At 40.2% G+C, this 27,259-nt stretch overlaps 1 protein-coding gene across 3 annotated transcripts in view; it reads right to left on the bottom strand.

Annotated features, from left to right (window-relative positions):
* Window positions 1-1,009: 1,009 nt before the first annotated feature.
* AFAP1 (actin filament associated protein 1) overlaps window positions 1,010-27,259 on the bottom strand; it is a 142,384-nt gene continuing 116,134 nt past the window's right edge. For 2 of the 3 annotated variants that reach the window (XM_019552881.1, XM_019552880.1), the window contains exons 12-18: window positions 24,245-24,362; window positions 21,867-22,124; window positions 19,717-19,831; window positions 11,247-11,411; window positions 10,508-10,698; window positions 9,737-9,898; window positions 1,010-4,346 (exon numbers count right to left, since the gene is read on the bottom strand). In XM_019552881.1, coding sequence (XP_019408426.1) covers window positions 4,320-4,346; window positions 9,737-9,898; window positions 10,508-10,698; window positions 11,247-11,411; window positions 19,717-19,831; window positions 21,867-22,124; window positions 24,245-24,362 — 1,036 coding nt within the window. In that variant the 3' untranslated portion in view covers window positions 1,010-4,319. The remainder of the gene's footprint in view (window positions 4,347-9,736; window positions 9,899-10,507; window positions 10,699-11,246; window positions 11,412-19,716; window positions 19,832-21,866; window positions 22,125-24,244; window positions 24,363-27,259) is intronic. The other variant, XM_019552882.1, reaches the window with a different exon arrangement.

Raw genomic sequence — 27,259 nt, 5'->3', positions numbered from 1 at the left:
GAAACACTGCTCTATGGGAGCCATGGATAACCAAGTGGGGCAGGGACCAAAACGCAAAGTCTCAAAGCCCACGAGGTCAGGGCCTGGCCTGGTTTCAAGGGATACTCCAAGAGCCTGTAAGATGGGTCTCAAGCAAATGTTTTTCTGGGGATCTGTTACAACTTCTAATGCACATCCGTACATGGTTGAAGTCACCTACACGTAGTTCGCTGTTTGCAATGAAGTGCAAGTGGTTTGAAGACTACATCCAGGCACGTCCCCTTTAGGAGCTATGGATTACAACACTAGACAAATGAATTTCAGAGCCTGCCTCCTGCTGCAAAGACTAAATACTCCAGACTTCCTTTCTGCATTAATGTTAGTCATGCAGTACCAAATTTGCCAAGTGACAAAGGAAGAAAGGCTCTACCAGGTCCTCCACACAGTAGTGTAACAAGGGCAGAGTGAATGGGGCACCAATTTAGAGAGGGCACCAGTATGACCCCCTTCCCCACTGGAGTCTTTGCAGGTAAAGCCCAGCCATAGGGCCTGGCAGGTGCAGCCCCATGCTGAGCAGTGTATCTGGGGGTAAAGGTGCTGAAATTACACCCCCTCCCCACAAGGAGTTGCCATGCCCTGATTCCAGGGGTGGGGAAAGCAAACAGGGCACAAGAAACAGCCCCCAGGGGAGCCCACCCCACTGCCTGTTGCTCACAGCAAGAGCTACTGCTTACGTGAGGACAGCCCCAGTAGGTGAGAGCCCCATCCAGCTCTCCAGTGGTTTGCTTACTTCCACCTCCATCTTCCCTGCCCTGGGTGCTGAGCAAGCTGGGCTATGTATGCCTCTGCTTCCACATGTGTCTAACTGATTAGAGCCTATTCAAACAAGCCATGATTCATGCAAAGCAAATTTTATTTTTTCTGTATCTAATCCATTTAAGACACCATGCTCAGTTCAGTGCCATCAGTGCTAGGCTGTTTGTGTTCATATCACGACCATGCCAAGAAACAGTGACACAAATACATTTTGTTTTGACAGGGTACCTTTTATTAATAATTCTCATGAATTTGTCACACCTAGGAGGTGTCAGTCTTTTTTCACACTCTGTAAGACTTCTGGGAGAATAAACTAGAAAGGCAGAAAGTTAATTGAAGCTACTCAGATGCACATTGGTAGGTGGGTCTATTTTGGATTTTTTTTTACATGATTTTCCATGAATGTGCTTCTAAAATTAAATATGTTGAGAGAAATACAGTAGAAAGAATATATTTACAGTCAATTATAATGAGCACTGCCAACATATCCAATAACAAAAATAAAACAAAAACTTTGTCATGTTTCTTGCATGCTTTTTTTCACAGAGATTTTAAATACGATTTTGTTTTTTAAAAAATACAATAAGGAAATAATTACATTCTTAATATGAGAACATTATCTTACAACATACAGCCAGGGTCAATTATTTTGAAAGTGTCTAAAATAAAAAATTGATACTACATTAAGTATTCTCTGTTAGAAAAATCAAATCACCACAATCCTCTTATAAAAACACCTTTGGTCCCCTAAAATTATGATCCCATATTTTAAAAAGTATAACAAAAAGCACCTGATACAATAAGGAGTTTGTTGAGGAAGCACACATGTTTCTCAAAAGACACTGAATCTTGATGGTTTAAAATACAAGTTTTTGTCATGCTGGCCTATTGCTGAGTTTTGCCTGGTGATTTTTCAGTTTAAAAACTTTAAAAAAAGCAAGCTCTGTTGCTTTTCAGTAAAAACTGTACAGTAAAAGTAATGTGAAACAAAATGTGTATATTTCACAGCCCTGAATGAGGTCTGTAAGGAGGTTATTTTAGGCTTTGAATGATTTTTTCTTAAAATACCTTGGCCATTATATTCTTCATTATAGAATAGATTTCACAAGTACGCTAATGCAAAACGTTAGCCATATTTAGAAATGTTTAACTGCAGTATGTTTGGGTGAAAATAGTTCTTTGCAAGGGATAGGGAAGAATATGCTTAATCTTGTCCATAATACTTCATTTGGATTGGGCATTAAAAGGTGCCATTCTTAAAAGTATATGTGGCAGAGTAGAAGACCCTATTATCATCATTAATGGGAGCTGTGCAGACTTTAAAATTTTTGTTTGATTACAGGAATTTGCACACTCCTCTCTCAGGCATGGACTCAAACTTTAACTCCAGCCTCCTCCCAAATTGAACTTCACAATGGAGATAAGAGTCACAAAGCCAAAACTTGAAAAACTAATTAGTTAGGCTAATGATTATTTGGTGTTACTTCATGTGGGACCAGTTTGTAATGGTAACTATTTTGTTGTCAAACACATTGACTAGAGGCCTAATTTGCATCATAAATATGTACAGATATAAATTAAATATTTATTGAAATATACAAATAAATAACTTATTTTGAAATAAAATGCCTAAATGAATTTTTTGCATCAATTTGTTTCCTGATGTTCATGGGATATTTGTAGTCCAGTCATGCAGCATAACATGTGCCCTCCACCTATAAAGTGTTAATGGCAATCTATTGTAGAATATAACATCCTACTTGGAATAATGAACACTGCTGACATTTATTTCCCTACTGTATTTGCATTTAAAAAAAATGTACTAAGAGAAGGAAGAACCTTCTGCCATTTAGGGCTAGCACTGAGAGCAATGGGAGCCTTGTCATTGACTTTAATGGGAAACAGGATCAGGCCTTTAGTAGTGGGCCATTATGGACCAGGCTTTCAGTATTCAGCCCCCACAACCCCGCATGGGTTTTTCAGGAACCTTTGTATGCTGAAACCTGAAAAATGTGGTCTCTAGTCCCAAACCTAGTCTCCTTCCATGCAGATCTCTCACTGATGTCCTCTTGCATTCCTCAAGTTTTGTATACGTCTATACATTGACAAAGCAATATACATTCTTACTAATGACAACTATGATAGAACTGCAGGTGGGTGATAAAGGGATATTTTTTTCTTACCTTATTACAGTGTTGCCAACTCTTCTCACTTCTCCGATATACTTGGTGCCTTAACCTCTGGAGGCCAGTGACTCTATTAGAATCTCTATTTTTTCCCTCAAAATTTCTAGCCCTTATGGTTATGAACAAAACCTGGAAAACACAACCTGAGTATGCCTAAGGCACCCTAAACCAGAAGGCAAATAAAAAGAGTAAACACTTCTTTTTATAAAAAAAAATCAAGATTTTTAAGAAGATGATATGAGTTTTTTGGATGTTCAACTGGCAATAATGCATGCAACTTTCCAGGAGTGATGTAAATACAAAAGGGAGAACAGACCTTTGCATCAATTTTGCAGAGTAAAAGGAAAGATTCTGTTTCTTGGCAAAAGACCATGAGTCTGTTCAAATATCTCTGTCACATCTCACTTTATCACTATTGTGTATAAAGGAGAATAGAAATAATTCCCTCAGCCTGTCATCCTCAAAAACAGTGTCTGAGATCTGAAAGGAATGAAGGAAACAAATATAGCCACATTCTGAAACACAAATTTAACAGCAAGCAAAACCAAACTGCATGAGCTATTTAAAACTGCCATTATTTGTTCAGAATTAATTTTAATGGCTGTCTCTTTGAGAGATGCAGAAATGAAGCATTTTGTTGCCTTTCGAAAATCAGGAATAATATAGTTCTCAGACCATATAGGAGAGATCCTGATAAAAGCATGTGTCCAAAATGTATTGAAAAATGCTTCACAATGGAATTGTGAAGATGCAGAGAAGGGCTTCTGACTTCCCAGCTTGAGCAAATCGTATCACTTCTACAGCTATACTGTATTTCTTCAGTGTCTAGCCATGTAAACAGGTAATATAGCTGAGTGAATCCTAATAAGTAAGCTTGTGAAAAGTCCTCTCCCAACAACTTTTATGGTAGAATTCTGAAAGTCAAAATAAGCCTTAACAGTACATCACGTCTAAATTGAACTGATTTCACTTAAGGCTTGAAAACACCCACCAGTTTTCATTTCCTTTCTGGATTTCTAATGCAATGCAAATATTGGTTTAATCCATTTCAGCAATGTAAATCTCAACTGCAACTATATGCTCCTTTTACATTACTAAGATTTTTACAAATAAAGTTGGGGGAAAAAGTTACAGGTAATAAAAAGGGGCACACTTAGTTACACAGTAATACAGTAGAGAGTACAGACAAATGAGGGCCAAGCTACCTTTAACTTAATAGAATTATAGAACCTCTTATGCTGTATCACTTGACACCGCTCCATAGATGAGTCTTTCGCAGCCTACGTCTTGATCCATACTAGATAAGCCCTTTATACAAAGAAAATGTTCTAGCTGTGTTTAGGTTCCATTTTTCATCTCCCATTCCTGGAGGGGGGAAAAACATAAGGAACTGTTACAGAAACCATAATGTGCAGAGATTCAGTTAGATCTAGCTATGGGTCTGATCCCAAGCCAATTAAACTTGATGGGAGTCTTTCCATTGACTTCAAAGTGCCTTCTACTCACAAGTAATGGAATATCTGAGGCACTGAATTTGTTTTACAATTTGGAAAAACACAAACAGAGGAAATATGCCCCCTTCTATACCATATGTAATTTGTACTACAGAGTAGCTGCATGCTGACATTTTCTTTGGGCTAAAGTGCCTTGAAGCCTTTTCTTTACTAACTGCAAATCTGCAAGGCATATCTAGTCAGCAAAAATACAGAAGGGTCAAATGACAAAGGATTAATTAAGCAATGCTGCATGTTCAGCCTTATACAAATAATAGGAAGGCTGGTTACAGATATGAGATGGTAGGTAAGGACTTTCCAATTAGCCCTGTGTGGGGTGAAGGACCCCTCAAATGTAGACCGTTTCTTGAAGGGCTCCCAATCCCGACGCATGTGTAGACAGTGACGCTTTACCATGGAGCTACTTAGTATGTTCTGCAGTAAAGCACCCAGCAAGGCTTAAAGGCTAAGGCACAGAATCTGAGGTAAGGAACAAGGATTCCTGAATTTGACGCTCATCACATCACCGTTCATATTTGTTTTCTACATACTCAGTCTTGGCTCAGGCTCCATTACGGCTGCTTCTGCCACTTCAATAACATTCTGAACACAGCTTCCTCTACTGGGCCTTTACTGGGAGTTTGGCTATTGACTTGAAAGGGAGAACAACTGATCCTCTCAGGGGTATTTCCAGCCTACAACTCTGGCAGAAGAAATTATGCAGTTGTGATGTACGTGTATGGTTACATTCTTGGAGAGGATGCATCATGCAGTGCAGGGCCCAGGTCTGCTGTGCTCTTGAACCAGCAGTACACAGGAACAGAGGAGGGGAGGCAGGGATAGGCTGGACAAATTTACTAAACCAGCCCCTTTAGCCAGGACATGTTGAAGCCATAGAGCTTCTTTAGTCTCAGTGGAGCTATCACACAGTTGTTCTGCAGCCAAGTGCTGAGGGTAAGATTTTTTCCTTTTTCCCACCCCAATCTCTGTGCAGGCATAATTTGTAGAACTAGAAGGAAAACGACTGACTGCTTGTACATTTTACATTACAGAGTCCTTGGTTAAAAATAAAAGCAACCCTGTCAGCAGGCACCAGAAAGCTTCCATCCACACTGCCTCATCAATGGGCTCCAGAGTTAGTCTTCCTCATGTTGTTTCCTTCCAATTCAAGACTCTTGCAGTCTTGGTGCTCAGTAGCCAGTTTCAGCAATGGAGAGGGTTATAGGCAAGCCTATAGTTTGGTGGTTACAATAGTCTCCTGGGAAATAAGAGGTTTAAGTTGCCTCATACTAAAATAATCCTAGAACCAATTTTTGGGTAAAGGCTTTAACCACTAGGCAATGTGCAAGAGGTGTCCCCACTACTACAGCTATAGATGAGGTGTTGTGCTTTACACTGATGGCATGCAGCTGCCAGAGTTAGGCAGTCTGAGGTGGGCACTCAATCCTGAGATGATGGAGTTGCCTAATGGACTAAGACAGGGGCTGTCAACCAGGGCTATGTGCAGGTGGGGATGGAGTGCCACCACCCACCTCCCATGCCGCCACCTCCCAGGAGCAGGGCCAGAGGTGGGGGCAGGGGCAAGAGCAGCGGCACCCCTCTGCAGGTTGTATAGGCGTTGCCTGGCCAGCTGGATGCAGGGGTGGGGGGAGGGTAGCTTGCACGCAGCCACCTCCACTACCCACCACACTGTACTGCCACCACGTGCTGCTTTCCCATGGCCAGTTGTACATGTGGCTCCACGGGCTGCATGTGATTGGTCAGGTGTGAGGCCCGTGGAGCTGCATCTGTGACTGGCCATGGGAAAGTGGGGTGCAGCGGTGGCATGCAAGGTCCCCCCTGCATCTGGCCACCACCACCAGAAGGTTGAAAACCCCTGGTGGTGCCTGAGCTCGGAGGAGTGTGGTTCACTGTAGGCCCCTCCTTACTAGACTGCCTTATGGAGGTGGCTAATTCTCTCCATTGACTGTAGTAGGGTCATAAGTGCCTAAACTTTCAATCTGGACTGACCTCCTGGGGCAAGGTACCTAATTTTTGGGCATGACAGCATATAAGCAGAAGTGCTTATGGTGATGACATAGATCTGGACCAATAGCTGCATTACTCCTATGTCATATGTCAGCTATAGCACAGGAACCCAGGGGCCTATAGTTGGTGTCCCATATGGCTGTATGAACATCATTAGTTCCAAAGGAGGATAGATATAAATTGCTTAATTGAAAATATAATATAAAAACAAATCCAATTTCTTAATTTTAAAATTAAATGTAAAATTATGAATAACCTATAGCCTAAACATATTATAATATATGCACATAAGCAAAATTTAAAGTAATATACTTTAAATATAAACAACAGTACATTTGCTGCCAAAGGTTTAAAGAACGCCAAATCCTGGAATCAGAATGGAAGTCAATGGCTTATTGCCTGGAACTAGAGCCTGTTGAATGCTAAATCTTTTTTTTTCCATATGCAGTGTTTTCATTATTCACATTTACGATACTTTTATTTAACTAATAAGAAGAATGAAATGTTGGTTTTTGCACATGTTGATGCAATTCCAATTATTCTCTAAAAAGAGCTTGACACGAAAACATGAGTAAGAAATTAATAACTACATAGAAGCACATGATTCACCACTTTCAAACAGAATAAAAAAGGAAATAAATTTATATTCTGAATTCAGAATATGCATACAGACATAATGTATCTCCTGTTTAGCAAACAGAATTAACAAATTTATTATAACTATTATATTTATCAGTATATTTTAATAACCACTAACCAGCCACTGAGAATCAACTTTTTCAGGAAAATAAATTAAAAATACAAATACAAAACAAGCTGGAAACCAGTAATTTAAACCAATCCATCTTTCTCCATGCCTACCACCATTAGAGAATTGTAGAAAAGTAGGGCTGGATGACCTCAACAGGTCATCTCACTCAAACCCTTGCTCAAGGGTCTAAACCATCCTAGGCAAATATTTCTCTAAACATTTTCTAATCCCCCTTAAATCCCTGTATCCTTTAAGATTTGGGTGCAGGAGGTCTCTATTCTAATATCCTAATAAATTCTACTATTCTGCAAGATGTGTCTAACAAAAGAATTCAGAGGAAAGTTACCTCAACTAGAGCTCCAAAGTCCCACTATATAATCTAGCACTTCATTAAGAAAAGCTTCAGAAAAAAGGGCTGCTACCACTGAGAGTTGAGTATAGGACAGAGATATGTGCCCAAAAAGTAACCATGAAGCATTTTAAGAAGAAAAATAATGGAAAGTATCAGATAAAAAAAACCAGGTTTGACTACAAGTAAACACCCTGTAACATTGTGAGATTTGCCAAATATTAAGGAATGGCATGCTAGTACTGATATGAAATCAGACTCTCCCACACACTATGATGGAGGTTATATGTGCTGAGCTGAATCCCACACTTTGAATACTCACAGGCAACTCCCACAACTTAGCCGCATCAACTACTGCCAAATGACTTAAGCTTATTCATAATTACATATGGCCGAAATATTAAGAGCCAAATTCCACCCTTATGCAATTCCCATTGAAAGCAGCGTCCACTGCAGGTGCGTGGTTGAGGGCAGAATTGTAATGGCCCAATCCAGTTGTAGATGGGCCAGTGCAGCTACAGTCATAGAGGTAAATGCCTCTGTTAGTATTTGGTGTGTGAGGTTTTATGAAGAGGCAGAAGCAGTCCTTAAAGCTGTATTCATTATTCTGATCCTTTTCCACTGAGAGGAACTATGTATGGTAGTTCTGCAGCTTTTTTAATGGCCTGTTCTTACAACCAGGGTTCTTCTAGATAAAAATCTGATTAACCAGTAGTGAGAATCTGCTTAAACCTTTCATCTACAACTAACAGAACAGATTCTGCTACTCTAATCAAGTCTTCTAGGTTGCAAAATAACTTGCACTTGTCTTGCCCTTGTGCTTTTTGAAAGGGCAAAACTGAAGCACAAAATGTATTGCTGGTTTACCTTATATCATGTTAACAGCATAGCAAAGATGGAACTAGAGCCCAGTTTTTTAATCTCTCAGCTCTATGCTCTAACTCCTGGAAGGCAGTCCCTTACTAATGCTTTTCTAAAAACATTTGTGAATTTTACCGCATCCTCACTGCAAATGTACATACCAGATAAAAAACGTATTTGCTCTATCAGTAACGATGAAATAATACTTAAAGCATTTTCGGCAACACAAGTACTGCTGTTTTAAATTAAATCAAGCAGTGCCCTATAAAAAGCAGATGAGTGAAATTATTGTTTATAATTGTAATTAGCAATGAACTGACCAAAATAACCGGACATCTTGCGGTGCCTGTAGAGGTGCCGTGAGGCACTGTAATTACAGTGTATTGAAGCAGACTCGATTCATCAAGTCTGCTGAAGTGTGGTAATTACTGCGCGTCAGCCAGCCTCTGCATCTTGTGCATCAGTGTCCTTGTGTTTCAAAATGGCAGCGGGGGCACTTGAACTAAAACTAAATGACCTTTAGTTCAACCACCCCCATGGCCACTCTGAAGCACAGGGATGGTGATACACGAGATGCTGTGGTGCTTTAATCAGAGCGACTCTCAGAGCCTAAAGAATGCCCCCAGTCTCCGGAGCACACGTAAAAATGCCCTCGGGGCCTGATGCCACAACTACTGCTCCTATTTACATGCTGTATCAGTTGCTCAGAAGTAGTAATACATTGCTAGCCAATTCAGCCAGGCCCCAAGAACTGTCGGGCACAATCCCTTTAACATAAAGTGCAAACAGCACTAAAAGTTACAGCAGTAGCATAGGAATATAAAGCATCAGGCAGATATTTTGCCAGGTATTAGAACAAATTGCACCAATCTGATTTTACATTAATTGTATAGAAAGAGTAAAAAAAAATGCCTTCTCAGTGCTAAACTTATTAACGTTACTGAGTGTGAATAAGAAGGGCAATCTGCATTATCGACATTTACCTTGCATAGGAAATCTGTGCAGAATGCAGAGAAAACAGTCAAATCAATTCTTAATATTTCTATTCTTCTGTAGTCTAGTTCCCAATATTCACTCCTGCGCAGGAGACAAGCTCAAGATCATAAAGAACTTAAATGATAATTTATAATAATTTAGACTTTGGGCCAGCCCTTTGTTCAAACTAATTTCACCCCAGGGAATTCAAGGAGCAGGAACCTCAAAGAATGAAGGCGGAGAGAAACGTGATAAAAGACAAAGACAGAGGAAGAAAGCCAGGCACAGGTCTTCTCACCTTTGCTTTTCTAAGTACATGGCCTCGACAAGGAGAATTACTTGATGAGGAAGGTCTCTTCAGAGCTGCTGCGCTATTCACAGGTACTGAGCATTCAGTATCACTTGTATCACAACTGGAGATAGGGGAGTTTTCCATAGTTCGGTGCTTGAATATTGGAGACTGAAAGATTGAAAATAACTTAAGTAAAGTTTCTTTTAAATATCCATATTAAAAACTCAGTATTTACCAAAGTATAGGACTGCAAAAAAATTACAAGAACAGTTTTAAAGCTAAGAAAATTACATTGACAGCCTTTTCTAAAAATGAAGTCCTCATCATGATGGTAAAAGTTACTTCATGAATGACAGCTGCTTCAGTTTCCTTTCAGTGACTTAACAGCACTAGTGACTGGTGATTCATGAAGCTGAATCAATAAGTTTGTCCATATTAGTAACATTGTAATATTGATGGTCTATTAAATTTTGGTGGTTCAGGAACTACTGAGTCTGAGTTAAATGTTCACATGGCTCTGAGGTGAAATGGGGCATCGTTATCATTATATGTTGCGTATCATTCCATATGTATCAACTCAATTTCACTGTAGAAGAGGACAGTAGATGTGGGCAAGAACCAGTAATAAATAAGAAACCACTTCGGGTGCTTTAATTTCACGATTTGTTTTACAGCAGAGATCTGGCTTTGCAAGATGTTTTGCACCTCAACTTCTTGTTTCATGAGAGTCGAGAGCACAAAACACTTCATGCTGAAACGGTTCTTCCGTAAACTTACCTGTGGGCTTGAGGTTCCTGATTTGGGCTCAATGGCCAATCCTAGTGTAATGCCTCCAGCCAAGGCTTTCTTCAAGCTCTCTTTCACCTCAGTCAGTTCTAACTCCAAATTGACGCGTTCGCTCTCCTTCAGCTTACATTCCTCTTCCAACTTCTTTAACTTATCTTCAAGAATCACTTGGGTTTTCCTGCCTGCCATTCACAGAGTTGGTGTTATTCCAACGGCCGGCCAAAACTGACAGACTTAGCTCTAAACAGTGCTCATTTTCATTTCAAAAGAGGGAACAACAACTAAAATTACTGGCTTCCCCAAATGCTATTCAATATGGAAGATTTCAACCTCAGTCAAATAAAATACTTAGCACCTTTTGGATGAGGGTGTGGGGGGATGGACAGAGGTTTTCCTGTGGCAACTGCAAAGTCATTTTTCAATAGATCTGTGAGTTTTAAAGAAGTGCAAGCAGCCAGTGATAACAACAGTGTAACCCCTTGCATTTACACTGGCATTACCACCTTTTCTGGTACTGGATTAGTATGTTTTACACTGACTGGACAAATAGCACAAAGATATTCTCATTTCAGTTATATTCTACTTCATATATTTTTGCATTCAAAATTAACCATCAAAACACAGCAAACAGTTCTGACTTCTTAAATGTGCTCAGTAGAAGGAAATCATTTAGTTCACTTAACCAGCATTTGCAGAGTACACGAGCCTAGAGCAAGGAAAAACCTCCTACCAGCATTGACTTCAATGGCAGCTCGTAAGTCTTTCCTTTCTTTTCGGAGTTGGGCCAGCCTATTCCGCAGAGCTTCTTTCCTCTTTAATAACTCCTCCTCTTTACTTTGTAACCTCTTTGCATCTGCTTCCACCCGATTCTTGCCATATTTGTATTGATCAGCATCTACACAAAATATTAAAATGTAACTGTTTATTTTATGTGATAAATTGCCCTCTGTATGGCTCCAGATTCAAAGTAGGCTACTTCAAAGAATGCCAAACAAATTTTTCAGCTAAAATCCCCATCCCTGAACTTCTTGTTCTCAACTTTGTGACTCTCACTCATCTTTGATTACAATGTGTACATATCTTTGATCTTCCCCCAAGAGTTGTTTGCTTAATACGTTAACTGCTTTAGAAAAAGTAAGTAGTAAATCAACTCTCTACCCATCTCTTCAACCAATCCATAAAACTTTTTAAAGTTTGAAAATGAGAGTAAGCTTTTTTCTTCTCACTGGCTTTTCCAGTATTTCCTGCTTCAGCACAGTTGCTGAAATAATCCAAGACAGATTTGTTCTCTAGATACACCTGGAAGAGATGGAAATGAAAATACCAGACACTTTACAAGAAACTCTAAGAATTCCAGGCTGTACAGGGTACAGAACAGGTTCTGATAAGCATGTCTGCGCCCCATCGGTTTACCCAGACTGAAAAAAAACCCCTTCAGACTCGTTTGTTAACTGAATGCTGAAGTTAGAAAAAGGACAATTTCCCTTCTACGCCAATACTCCATGTACCTTTTCTTTTCTGACAGTGAATTGTGGAAAAATCAGATGAAATGGGATGTGTCCTCTCTCCCTCGCCTAGTCCAGAAAATTTGGTTTAAGGTCCTATATCCTCTGTGGGAATCCCTATACCCTTCATTAAGAAACATGGGTTAGACATGTGAACACCTTCTGGGCTCAACAAACCTTTTGGGCTTTGACAAACTGTCAAAGTATTTTGTAGCCATGCAAATTTAGAGCAGGCAATCAGACTTCATTAAATTGCAGTTATTGGTTTAATTCTAATAGGATACAATTACATATCTACAGAATCCCAATAGTTTCATATTGTCATATTAATTAGCATGTATACTGCAGTAGTGCTTAGTAGGTCCTAACCAGGTTGTGGTGCTTGGGCTACAATAGCCTGTGGAACGAAAAAGGTATTAACAGAAGCTTTAAACTAAAACTGCTGAATCTAAAGGACTTGGTAAACTGTTCATAAGCTGAAATAGCTCTTTCCCCTCCCTAGTGTTTACTTTTCTGATGTATTTATGGAGCAATGATATCCACTCTTAGACTCTGTTTTGCTAGACAAAATGAATCAAACTTGTTTTAGTTTCCTCTCAGAAGAGCACTCCTCCGTTTCTCTGAACCTGTTCCAGTTTCAGTTTGCCTTTCTTGAGTATGTATGACCAGAACTGGACACATTATTCCAGAAGAGATCTAACCTTTACTATTTCTCACTTTAGTGGGAATACCTTACTTGATACAGCCTAGATGTATATTTGCCTTATGCCTACATTATTGTAAGCATTCAGAGTTATCCTTGGATTGCCCACATATTTTTTCTCTCTGGTGTTTTCCAACTGGTAAGTCTTCCACTCATTGCAGGAATTCTTATCTAAAGTGGAAGTCCTTAGACTTTATCATCATCTCATAAATACATTTAGACTGGAAATATGAATAACATATCTAACCAGAATGAGAAATGAGGTTCCAGAATGGCCTTCTAGCCAGAGTAGTAGAGGCAGAAACATGACTAGTTTTTAAGCTGAACTTGATATATTTATGGGAAAGGATTTCTAATGTTCTTGCCTTGACAGCAGGGGACTGTATTCAGTGATTCAGGAGGCCTTTTTTAGTCTAGCGTTTCCTATATCAGGAGAACATCCCATTTTAATTATTTCAGCCCTCATGGTCATCTAATTATTCTTGCATGCCAAGAGTCAGAAATACATAGCTTGCAGAGCCAGGGGACTTTGGCAGCATGTCAGTGGCAGGGTTGGGGAGGGAGTTCACCCATTCACGGCTGGGGGTCAGGGACAAGCAGAGAAAAGCAGTGGCTGGATCTGAGCCACACTGTTCTAACCTGCAGCTCCAAAACCATGCCCACGGTGTTGTATGCTATTACAATCCTCCTCAGTATTAACAATGTCTCACAACTATGTGTCATCAGTAAATTAATTAGTGCTCTTCTGCTTTTCACACCAAAGTCATTAATATAAACATAAACTAAGATAGAATTCATCAAGGATCAGTTGGGAAATCCATTAGGAACCTCCCTCTCATCCAGAATTATTGTTTTAACACTATCCATGGTCATCACCCAGCTTCTAGCCCACCTTCCAGTTCTTGTAATTGTCCCCATCGACTCCAGTCTCCCTACTAATTTACCAAAGGGCATTGTATCAGATAGCTTACTGAAGTTCACATAGGTTAAATATACTGTATTTCCTTTTCTAGGAAAATAGATATTTTCTCAAAGATACCAGGCTTCTCTGGCACCATCTACCTTTGAAACATACATGATAAATGTTGTCCCATTTCCCATTTGTCTCTGTCTTTTACTCTTTTCTCCAAAATTTGTTCTAACAAGCCTTTTTTCTAACAGGTGTATAGTTGCCCAAATCAATTTTATGCCCCCCACCCCCGTTTTTGTACATCACCATCCTTATTGAAAACATGCACATTATTTAGTGAGCTTTTGGATGACAGAGATATCTCTACTTCATTCTCACTGCATCGCACTCCTACTTCTTTCCAAATTCTCTTTTATTTAAATGTCTGTTTAATTTCCTTTTCGTGGTCTAACTCAGCTCGTCTTCTGACAGTTCTCAATTCCCAGATCTCTCAGATACAGCATTCTCCACTCAGCAATCTTTTCTCTCCTCGTTTCTATTCATTTTCCACTTATTTTTCCAGCTTTGGCTCATCCAAGAGCCTTTATAAACAAAGTCTGGAGCCCATCCATTCAAGTTCGTTCCTCTAGCATGGTGTGCAAATTACTACAGGTAAAAGTACTCTGGAACCTTGAATGTAAAGAATATCCAAGCTGGTATATTCCTGAATATTCAGATCTTTGAGCTATATACTCCAGTTCACTTCACAAGCTGATTCCCTTAGTTCATGGGTAGGGAAAATATAGCCCATGGACTGGATCTGGCCTGCCAACTGCTTGGATCTAGCCTGCAGCTGCCCTCACAGCAATCTGCGTGGGACTGAGCCCCACCCAGGGCAGCTAGCACTGTGCTCCTGCCCGTGCCCACTGACCCCGCTCCTGGCTAGCATGCACAGCTCCCAGCAGGGCTGCTCCCAGCTGTCCAGGTATTCCCTTTGCCTTCAGCAGTGATTCTTCCTCCTGCTCCTGCTGCACCACTCCAGGCAGGCAGGAAGTTTTAGCTGGGTGGCTCTTGTCCCAGCACGGAGGGCTCCAGCTCCAGGATGACTTCCACCTGCTCAGCTGGGTTTTGTGCACTGGCTGGGAATGAGGCCAGGAAGAGCAGGCAGAAGGCACAACACTAGCTGCCCCAGCAGGGAGTGAGTGGTGCTCAGTCCCGTCCCATGTGGGGCACTGCATGTGCTCCCTGCCCCCCCTCACCCCAGCTGCCTCCCAGAACCTAGCACCCAGGCAGCCTCTGGTGCCCACCCCCTCCGCCAGGGATGTACCCCCCTTCACACATTACACACCTCCTCCCACACACAGGGGTGTGCAGAGACCAGACTGTGGTTCTGATCTGGGTCCCAGACCTACACATCCCTGCCTGCAGAACTGAGGCTCTGCCCCAGCCCCACACTGTCTCTGTCCCGAGATCCTGGGGTCTCAGTGAAGTCTGGCTGGGAGCTGCATGGGCATGGTGTGTGGCTGGGTGGGTGGGAGCTACCTCCAGGACTGGGATCTTGGGGCAGTGGCAGTGCAGGGCCAGGGCCCAGAGCCCAGGGCAGAGCTGTGATCTGTTTCCTGTATGCCACTCCCCTGTGCCCATTGCAGGGGTGTGTGGGCAGCAGACTGTAGCGCTGCCCCAGGCCCCGCATTGTCACTGTCTCACGACCCCACCACATATCCTGGCCTTACCCACCCATCCTGCTCCCAAACAATGCTTCACACCAATTCAGCCACAGCCCCATCCCCCATCGGGAGTTTTGGTGAGGTGTTGGTAGGGGTGGGAAGCGGGGTGCCAACCCAGCCCTTGACAACTCATCAAAAAGCTCTGTGTGTGGCCCCTGGGCCCAAATAACTACCCACTCCTGCCTTAGTCTATCAGTTTGTCCTCATAAAAATCAAGAACTTAACTACTTACCTATGCTTGTTCATCCTTTCATTTAACTTAAAACAAACCTCATCATCATCTACTCTGATGACCTGATTTTATATAACCCTATTGCTATTTACCAAAACCAAATTTAAAATAGCAATAGCATCTTGTTAATTCAGTGACTTTTTGGTAAAGAAATCTGTTAGCTATCATATCCAGGAATATCTGGCCCTTATTTTTATTATCAGAATTTGTTTTCCATTCTATGTCTGGAAAGCTGAAGATTTCCATGACAACACAATTCCAGTAGTATTTTTCTTTTTAACGACATTGCAGAAATCTCTATCTATATAAAGATCTGTAAATCTAGAGATGACTGCAGGCTGTCGTCATTACCTTTGTGAAATCTCTTTTACTTGCCTTCCCTAAAGTGATTTTAACCCTAAGAGATTCTGTTTTATTCATGCTATGCTTTCTAATTTCCTTACATTTATAACATGCACAGCTACACCACTGCCTACATTTTTTATCTTTCTTTAAGAATCTCCCTTTAAGTCACGTTCTAGTCATGACGTCATTCCACTCTTGTACCTTATCTCTATAATAACTTATTTCACACATCCTACACCAATCGTTTTCTTTCCTTTTGGTGCCCCAGCTCCTTGCATTAGCATAGAAACATTCCAGTTATTTCTTGCTGGCCATGCCAACTTTCCTACCTGGCAGCTATTCATGACTAATACTTTCTTTCTCCTTGCTGTTCATGGACCTAAAACTTGGCACAAACCATAAGGCTATCCAACATTTTTCTGCCTATCTTAGTTTCAAATTCTATCTATCATCTATACAAGCCCCAGTCCCAGAAAAATCAGCATACCAGGTACTTAATTGGAATTTGTTACAAAAAATTCTCTTTCTATGAGTACTTCCCAGTGGTCAAACATCCAAAAACCTCTCTCAACACTGATCTTTTGAGTCAAAAGATCTTTCACGCTCTTGTCATGCCTTTGTCTTCCTCCCCATGAACCAAAAGACATCCCAAGATCACCTGAAATTCCAGTTGTTTTCCTTAGCTTGGCATCCTTCCATTGCAGTAGGAACTTGGAAAGGTCATTTGTCCCAACATGAAAGAAAAAAACCCTGGATTCTTTCCTGCTCCTAACTGAATACTTGTCAGCCTCCAGAACTTATTTCATATTATTGCTCCTGGCAGAGACCACACCCTTCTGTACTGTGGATCCATCTTGGAGATGGGCCTGTTGATTCACCTGAATATAAATCTGCCTTTTCCTGTTTTCTTTGCCAGTAAATAATACTGTCAACTGTTCTCTCTCAAAAACTCCTGTATATCATCCTTGTCCCTCAGCACACTCTGGGCATTGATAGACGCTGCTGTGAAGCGCCATGAGTTAGAGCGCCCCCCCAAACGGATAATTGCTGTTGGGTGGGGGGACGTTCAGGGAAAAAATCGAGCTCCACTTTGGAGCCAATTCAGGAGGAGCTGCCTGTCAGCAACCTCTCTCCCCTAGCCGCACCCTCTCCCCTCCCAGCTTCAGTGCTGTGCTGCATCAGCCCAGTCCCGATTGGTGCAGTGACAGGCGGAAGTTAATGAAGGTGCTCTGCTTTGCAATGCCTTCATCTGAAACCTCATTACATGAGGGTTAATTTGTCATGCAATCAGACACTTTTAAAGTGTTCTGCAGCTATGAACTTCTATCAGGGCACAGCTGCAAAGCACTTTCCAGGGGGCAATCGTGTGGCAAATGTCACTTCTGTCAGGGCCCTCTGGTCCTTGGCTTTCTCAATCACCTTTCCTTTTACTTTGGGACTAGCTGCTCTCCTTCTCAGCCATCCCATCCTGTATGACTATTTCTTTCCTTTATACTATAGTGCAGCAAAACCCATTCTTGGATTCTATTTCTCTTCAGCTGGCAAATCTCCTCCTCTGTATTGTCCTCAGGGTCACGTGTTTCCATGGGACATCGTCCCTGGCTAGTGATATATTCTACAATCTCCCTGGTTGACAAGTATCTACATATGTTTTTCCTTAGGGAATATAGGATCAGCTTTTTAGATAGCTCATTTCAGGGCAAAACAAAGTTATTACTTATTTTGGCCACCATTAGATGTCACCAAAGTTAATAAAAAAAAGTCACAGCATTCCAGAAGAAAGCGTATGGGCAATGGGATGAATGCTAGTACTTTAGGTCTGAGAAAACTGGATTTTAGTGTCAAATATTGTTTACACATTGATTTCCTAGCCTCACTATTAACTTTTAAAAAACTGCCTACTATTTTAAAACATGTACTCAAAAATCTTCATATCCATTTTCACCAATTTAAGAAGGTAAAAGGAACAGAAGGACAAACATATGTTTAGAAACATATAGAACACATGCACACAAAAGAGGAAGATGCCAGATGTATTCATTTTTTGTGTTAATAGGAAGTGTTCATTTTTGATCCAATTTCAATTTTTGGTTGGAGGCACCCACAAAAACTGTTTTAATATTCTCTTAGGTTTTAGGAGCTTCTGAATGGATGGTACTGTATAATTAACACTATGTAAATTAAGTTTTACCATATAAATAATGAATGAAATATAAATTACCTTTCAAAATTTATTTCTATAGGATTCCAACTATCCCTTCAAAAATGTATGCCAGTCACCAATAAGCTACTAATGAGCTACGGGCAGGATTCTATTTCGTGTTATGTGCCTAATGGATTTTTCCCAGCTGCATATGTGCATATACTGAACATGCCCCGCAGCTGATGCACTGGCGGGGCAGGTATGTGGCTATGTAAACAGATGCCTGAGTGTAAGTCCCAGAAAAATGAAGAGGAGGACAGTGCCATGTTTTAGCCCCAGTAACTGAGTGATTACAGTACTTGTCCAGGAAGCAGAAGACCTCCTCTGCATCTAACATCCATCAGTCATGCATTATTTTCTGGCTCCAATTTTGTGACTTGTGTTTCCACAGTGGATGTTCATAAATAGCTATAGACCTGGTAGTTCAGTACATAGCATACTGTGTATGGGCAGTACACATGCATGCTTCCTTATATTTTCACATTACAGGGTAATAGAATCTCAAACTTGTTGTAAGTGGCAAAAAAGGCACTTACATGACTGGAAAACTGACGTTTAGGTATACAAACATAACAGAATTCTGTTCTGTTCTAAAAATCCTCAAGGGTGGGATAATATGCACTTAAGTATTTATACAGCTCCAAGCACAAAGCTGTGTTCAGCTTATAAATGCACATTTTAACAGAATGATAATCAGAGAGCAGAACTACGATTTGATTTTAAACCTTTGTACATGTTCTTCAGTAGAGGTACTTGGTTGCTCGGGTTTAATTCAAATCACAGTGAAGTCTTAAGTCTTATTTGATTTTTAAGAAATTGATAGAAGAACTATGCTGGTGTTTTACTTGCTTATTAGATGAAAAGGTATGTCATGCATCCTAGTGTCTGAAAACCTAGACAAATGTGTTTACACCAGAGTAACTGGCCTTTATACTAGTGAGAAAGGGATCAGACATACAATATACAGCCCTACATTACCATAACTTATTTGAAGCTGGTGTAGAAATATACTAAGAAAAATCAGTGGTAAATCTGAACTGGTATGGTAGTGCAGGGGTAGACAACTTGTGGCATGGGTGCCACATGGTATGGGCAGCCTGTGTGGGATACATGGCAGATGGGAGAGGGGATAGACAATGCAGTAGCAGACAGCAGTAAGAAGAACAGCAGATCAGGCAGGAAGTACGGGGTAGAGAGTAGAGAGCACAGCAGCAGATCCAGCAGAGAACACAAGGCAGGGAGCAGAAAGCAGAGTGGCAGATAGGGCAGGAGAAGGGGACTAGAGTGGCATTTGGGGAGAGTTCGGTGTTTAATTTTTGACACTCCACCACTGCACTAGTGTCTGTTCTTTCTCTCTGTAGCTAAGTGAGGTAGCCACTTTTTCAAGGCAGTATTTTACCTACCCCCCACATGAAGTGGACATTGTAATAATTGCCTGTTGCTTACACAACCCTGAGACTGATGTACATATGTCTGTTCTGGATCCCAGTGTCATTTGTGTCACTGTAAAAAACTGAGATATATCACAGTAGTGTAAACACAGTGGGTGTTCAGGCGCTAAATTAACAAAGTACAATAATAAAGAAATGTACTTACTAGATGCTGTACGTTTCACACATGAAACTAATTCAGATTTCTTTGGTTGGCTGTTTAAAACTCTCCCTTTTCCTGTGATACCATTTGTAGTTGCAGGGGGTTTCTTGCTTTTGAACTGTTTGAAAACAAACAAAAAAAAGAATGCAATGGTAGCTATTGTTGTTCTCTCTGCCACAATCACTCTGTTTAATCAAGGACAACCTCTGAAAGTATTATTGAAAGCTCCTTGCCTTACAGACAGTTGTCCACATGCTTAATTGATTCTGCTGGAGACAGTGTTTCCCCTAGAGACTTCATTATTGATAACTACCTATTCAGTAAGATCCAAGACTGGCAAAATAGTAGGATTTGTAAGATAAGTGCTGGCTCTCTGTCTCTCTTCTCCCAACTGTGGTGTCATCACATTTTCTGAATCATTCAAAACTTTCATGCATATTATTGTAAGAAGCATACTTGATGCAGAGAACTGCTACTTTAGGACAATTTTATATAGAGAGAGCTCTTTGGAAACATAGCATTAACACCATTAATCTTATACCTATCACAAGAAGTTGTAAAGCCATCAGTCTTGGTCAGTGACAAGCAGAATGCAATTTTCCACTCTGTTTCTTATATATTATGTAATCTTTATTGCATATACTACATAAAAATTGTATTGCCCTGGTATTTGGGAGTTATTTCAAAATTATATATGTAATACAGACTCTTAATTTTATTCCTGAGGAATTAATTGACTGATTTTTCCATGGCAACTCTACCAACTGACTTTCAAAGTCCATTCATTGCAAAAAGGCACAGTTGAGGGGGTGTTTGCACTGCACCCTGTAAGTGGCTGGGTCATACTGATTACCAAAGGAAACAAGTTTCAGAGCCATGGATCTTTGCTGAAAATGCTCTGTTGTTTGTCTCTGGGAAGTCAACCATGTCGGATAGAAAAAAGGAGAACTCAGGGAACATATGATGTGGCAGCTCCTTGAAGCACATATTCTGCATTTTTTAAATATGTCAATAATAAAGTATGAACTGGCAGTGAAGAGCAATCTACTATTATTACCCTCTATTTAATCCAGGAACAGATAAACATTAATCCAAATTCCTGAAATGTATTGCTAAGATCCACCTCTGATTGTGATGGACATTTATATATATATATATAAAATAGGCAGCTGGAAATAGGTTTAGAGCTTTCATAAAACTAAGCCACACATAATTAGGTGTCTAACATAACATTTCAGGTGCATCAAACAAGTAAAAGGCTATCTTAATGTAATCATTCCCTTTAAATTAGGCTGGGAGTTGTATGCCATTGTCCGATGCAAAGGATTCATATTTGACAACATGACCATTTGAGGTTTAGGTCTTATAACTTCTCTGGGGGTTTTGCTGTTTCTTTTGTTCTGTTATTTATTTATTTTTTAGAGACTCGGACAACAGAAGAAAGTAGCAGTAGATTTAGTTAAATATAGTTATCGTTTATAGTCACAGTAAATAATATAGCACTTAAAATGTATTTCAGTTTGTCTAGTAACAAGTAAACTAGGTCCAAATCTTCAAAAGATGGGACAGAGAAATTTGTACAAGGAACTTTCGTATGTACAAACTTTTAACTCACAGCTATAGGGGAAGAATGTGTGTGGATAAGCACCATTTTATACATGCAAGTATACATATTTTATACACCACTTAAAAAACCTAGTTCATACTCCAGTTTTGAGGACACGGGCTTTTATTTTTTAGTTGTCATTCCATGTATAAAATACATTTTTTCCTGTGTTATAATGGCCAGGGGAAAAATGCTGTATCTTCTGTGACAGTGGCAAACTCTGCTGAAACCTCTGGTGGGAAATGTTTTTGTCACGTGAAAGACAATGGGCAACCTGTTGTCATATATGTATGGTTTTGTTTACTGTGATGGCTCAAACATGGAAAGCACCCGCCAGGCAAACAATTGGAGAGAGAAGAGAAGACAATATGTCCACCTCAGAATGTGCAGTCTAGGTGAAACTTTTTTACTTATAGTGAGCCCATTCAAGTGCAAGTAGTTCAGTGATAAAACCAGAGCACTGAAATAGCTTAAGGTAAATAACCCATGCAACAAGTAAACAGAATCAGAATATAAAGCTTTGCCATGGTATTAAACATTGCAGTACCTGAGAGACAGATCCCCTCCCCACAGCAGAGGTGTTAGTGATAGACTGAGCAGAAGACAGACTGGATGAAACAGGGTATTTGTAATGGTTAGAGGATAGTTTGTCAGTAGATAACCTATTGGCTTTTCTGTCAGCTGGTGGATAGCGTGCAAAGATTTTCGGAGACGGCAAGTTATCGTACAGGCCTGCGTTATCATAAAGCATTTCTTCTCCGATGTTTCTGTTACGAGAAGTAGGAAAGCCATCTTCTGGTTCCCACTGCAACACACATACTTGTGCCATTAGTAAACAAACCATCTATGCAGAGCCAAAGCAAAATTTAAACATTAGTGGGAGCCACAACTTTTACCTTACATTTGAGTCAAAGACTAGAAAGAAATAGGTGACTATGATGTATCAGATGTCTGGGGTAGTGAAGCATTGCGTTACCTGCCTCATTACCTGGAACCCTCTGTGTTTTCTGTTCAATGAAGGAACTGGTAATATCTCTTGCACTATTTTTATGATATGCCTTTTCATAGGAGTCTGGATATGCAAAGACATATATAATACTTCCTTGAATTAGATACAACAATAGGGGATATTTGTGAATAATGGAGATGAAAATGCAAGCTCATGACTAACACAATTTACAAATAATTTCTTAACCTAACACAGTAACACATGATCTCAGACTTGATAACTGAGAGCGCCAAGAGTTTTTCTCAAGGCCATGTATCCTTCCAGTAACCATCAGCTGCTGTAGCACTTGTGTTACATTTTTTTTGCTGGAAAATTATTATTCTGGGCTCTCTAAAATAGCTACAAACCATTTCCTCTTTTTTCATAACGGAAAGATTAATATTAATAACTTGATGATTCATTCATTTAATCTCTAAAGAAACAAGGGCTGTGGATGCCAAATATTCTTTCTTAATCTACCCTGGCTGAGAGTGCAAGCCTCATATAAAGGGCATATCAAGTACATCCAAGAGCTACATACACACCTACTCACCACACACTGCGTTGTGTGCTGTTCCTTGGAGAAATTTTTCTACTAGTTCTCTGATGTATCACGACATTACAGAACACAGTACTTGTTTGCACTTTAAATATTTGTACAGCTTTCAGATATACATTTCAACAAGGCTTTTAAGAAGCTGTCCATTAGGACTGTGCAAAGCTTTGGCAGCTGATTCAGCGACTGACTCTCCAAATACGAATAGAATCAGGAGACTCATTAATCTCTCCGAATCGAATCGGAAGCATCTGATTCGATTTGGAGAGACTTGATGATTCGGACATAGACACAGCTTTATATGGTTTTTCTACATACCTCAAGGTACCAGGCGGCCCGTGAATGCTGAGATGGTGCGGTGGATGGAACGTCCCACGGGAGCATGGCGGGGGGGCGGAGGAGTCCCCTAGCAAGCCCCCCTCTGCCCCCCTGCTTGGTAACTGGTGCCTCCTAAGCCTCCTAAATGCTTCTGATCCACTTCTGGGTCCACCACTGAGCATGCAGGGGTCCCCCCCCACGCTCCTGTGGGATGCTTCACCTGCCCCAGCATTGCAGCATTCACAAGCCGAGCCTGGTACCTCGAGCTATGTAAAACAACATTTAAAGCTGTGTCTATGGCCAAATAGCTGATTCTCCAACCCCAACACAGAATCGAATCTTCAAATTCAGATTCAGCTGAATCAAATCAGGACACTGGTCTGAATCAATTAATCAAATCACTGTCCCCCGAATTGGGCCGAATCCCAATTGAATACGGCCTGCTTTGCACACCCCTACTGTCCATGTGAGGAACTGAATTTACGTGCAGCAGGGTGCCACTATGGGCAAATATGCTTTTTTACTTCCTACATCTGCACAAGGCTTATACAGACAAAAGGGGGAAATGGCCTTTTTCATAAGGGCCCCTTTTGGGTTGACTCAAACAATTGTCATAAAAAGCTTACACATGGGGACAGGTCACACCTCTGTGGTGCTATCAAGGGAGTAAGTGAGCAAAGAAGCCTTGTTATAGCCTTTTCTCATGCTTAAATATGCAATACATATGTAGTACAAGGGCTAGCAAAATTAAGTCCTTGGTTTTCCCTTGACCTAACAAGTTTTTAAAAAATTCAAGGTTTTATTAATGGATTTTGGCACCAAATGATCAACAGGCAACTATTTGTATAAATATATGTTGGCTCATGTACAGGTTAATTTAAACAATATGTCCTACACCCCCAGTACTTCATAAATGAGAGAGAGGTTTTGTGGTTCCTAATCTGAAGGAGTACTTGAGTTCATTTGGAATCTGCCCAGTGGTGCTCAATTAGATAATACAGCTTTCAGATGTCCCTGCATTCAACACATGCAAGCCATTTGTCTGTACAAATTAAATTCTTACCGATCCATTTATGCAGGGAACATCATCGTAATGAAGTGTCATTCCACTGGGACATGCGTAGCCATTGGCAGTGCTTCCCCGGTATGGATTAGTAGTTATAACACGTCTGTTCATAAAGCTACATAAAAATAATAGTAAAAGCCAGCTGTTTCAGTCTTATTCTGACAATTCAATGGTCATTTGCCAATATCCACCTACTATAGAAGCATATAGGTTTTTTTTCATGACATTAAAGTGGCAGGTAGTTTTGCTCCTTCTGTAACCTTCATAAAACTTCAAGTATTGTATTCCCATTTAGATGCCGACATACAATATCACGACATCTGTTTCTATACTGTCTTTATACAGTGAGGTGATGGACTGGATATATGCCAGGATGGCAACAGCTGTAGCTATTTTGTTAGTGCTGTTACATGGGAGCCTACTGATATAAGTAACTCAGCAGTTTGTTACGCATCACTAAAAGTTTTCTTGTACAGCTACCTCTTGTTTAGCATCATAGTTACATTTTTGAAAAATGCAACTAAGCGAAACGATGTTAAGCATATCCAATTATGTCACAGTAGTTACCTACTAGCAGGTGGCAGCCAAACAATGTTATAACTGAACATTGCATGACTTCAAACATTTATGTTCTCTAATAGATGAGTGACATAAGGAAACATCGTTAACTGGGATGACATTAAGTGAGAAGTACTTGTATCTAAATAGGACAGCATGAAGTGGTTTGGAGAAGTGGCACAGCACACTGGAGTTTTAGGAAATGAGGAAACCCTGCAACATGTTCTGTGTAAATGATATCTATTGATGGTCAATTTGTTTAAAAAAAAAAAAAAAAAAAAAGCATACATCTGAAAAGGAAATTTTTCTTCTTGAAAGCTTTTTGGTCCTGGCAACATTATTGATTGTATAAAAATGTTCATCCATATTTTCAAAATATTTTGGTGCTCTGATCTACTATAAATTCCACTCTTTCCTATTTTTTTAAACAATATTCTCAATTTTGGTTTTGCCACAACAGAACTTTAGAGCTCACTACAGGCTGTGATGTGACATGTTTTACTCTCTCTGTGACTCTATAAATATGCATATTTTCTAGTATTCTAATTTTGTAGGATTCTTTAAATACTTGATGCACTCACTCTTGTTCCATCTCGCACAGAAATCTCTGTGAATACCTTCCATATATTTTTAATAAGATCATGAAGGAGTAAAATTTCAACTAACTTAACTGACTCGTTCATGCAGAACACAATTGATTTTAATGGACCCATTGGGAACAAACACATCCCCATGGAAGGCTTGCAGGTTTGGATCCCAAATTGCAATAAGAGCAATTTGCTTTCACAAGCAATACTTTAAACATAACCAGGAACACAATGAGATACCAAAATATTTTTTAGACTCAAATATGTAAAGAAAGAGAAGGAGAAAATAAAGAGATTCATCCTGAAGAACAGAACTATTCAACTTCTGAAGCTGAGATCCATGAAATATGATAAAGCCTTATGAGAAAGAGGAGTGAGTTTTTTGTAGTCCTGGCCAGAAAACAAGAATTCCACAGTTTCAACATTTTTATTCTGCTTGGAACAAAACCCTGAACTATTTTTCCTGTTGTTCAGACAAAGACATACACCTCACTCCAGAATAGCTTATCCGGATGTGGTTCAGGTCCCTATTATGACACATAGATAGATCTGTTTGATTCATGCATGAACTAGAACTCCGCATCTCTCAAGTGCCCTCCTCTTTCCTAATTTTTCTGGCCCAACAAATGTTTTTAGTATTCATACTAAATAGAACAGTCTTAAAAGATACTGAAAGAGAGAGAAAGGGACTAAATCTTCGATCTAGTCTTTAGGGCACCCATCCTGAAGGTGGAAGACCCATGTTCAAGTCTTCCATTCAGCAATAAGGAAAAATGTAGTCCACACACAGATTTAAGTCATATTAGCTAATCACTGTCAGCATTTAGTTCAAGCACAGGCAATCCCCAGCCTGGGTGTCAGAGCATGGCACACAAAGGCATTTTGCTCGGCACGTGTGCCTCAGGGTGGATGATGGGAAGGGGCTGAACTGCCATAAGGATTGCACCCTCCAGTGCCCACCCCAGCACGCCAACATCTTACAGTAAAGGTTGTGGGTGTTTTTGGCACTCTGCCCAAAAATGTTGCTGATTCCTCATTTAGGTCCTGATTCCATAAAGCACCAAGCATTCTCAATTCCCACCTCATTCAGTGAGAAGTTGGAGGCATTCAATGCATTGTAGGATTCAGTCTTGAGACTATAACTGAGAAATTAATTGGGGCAGAAAAGTATGTTTTCGAGTATTCTAACATGCATCATTTTGATTGAAACTAAAAACTGTTACATCCAGTTATTTTAAACAGAAGACCAATACTAGTTCTCTCATTCAAATGCTTGATCACAGGCCATTATAAGGGAAATGTTCACTGATTTTTGCTTCTCAGAATTTGTTTCTTATTTATGGTGAGATTCAGCCCGCTGCAAAGAGACCAACACAAAGGCATTGTGCCACTTAATTCCTTCTTAAACCCTATCAATTCAAATGCGACTTACATGGCACCAGTGGAGATTTCCATAGTTTCATATTAAAATTTCATAACAAACATTCTATAAACCCCTGAAGCGCTCACTCTGGTTGCGTCTCACAAAAATCTTGGTGAATAGCTTCAATGCACTTCTAATTGGATCATGAAGGAGTAAAATTTCAACTATCTTAAGTGACTCATTCATGCAGAACACAATTGATTTTAATGGACCTCCTGTTGAGAACAAAAACCTATCTCTGCAGAACGGGTAATGCATGATTTAGGTCTTCTCCCTCAGAGATCAATGAAAGATGTTGGAAAATTAATAAAATGAATAAATAGAAATTAATAACAGTTCTTGTCCCAGCATGGCCCCATTAAGGCTAAGGGGGCAGGGAGGGGATTATTCTTCCCCCTTTCCACAGGGGCACCACATCCAGGGTACAGCAGTCCCTCTCCTCCC

This window comes from Crocodylus porosus, unplaced genomic scaffold (assembly GCF_001723895.1).
Source record: "Crocodylus porosus isolate Cpor-Errol unplaced genomic scaffold, CroPor_comp1, whole genome shotgun sequence".
In the NCBI taxonomy this organism is placed as follows: Eukaryota; Metazoa; Chordata; order Crocodylia; family Crocodylidae; genus Crocodylus; species Crocodylus porosus.
The sequence above is the reverse complement of the archived record's forward strand: the minus strand, read 5'-3'. Positions and strand labels throughout refer to the sequence as shown.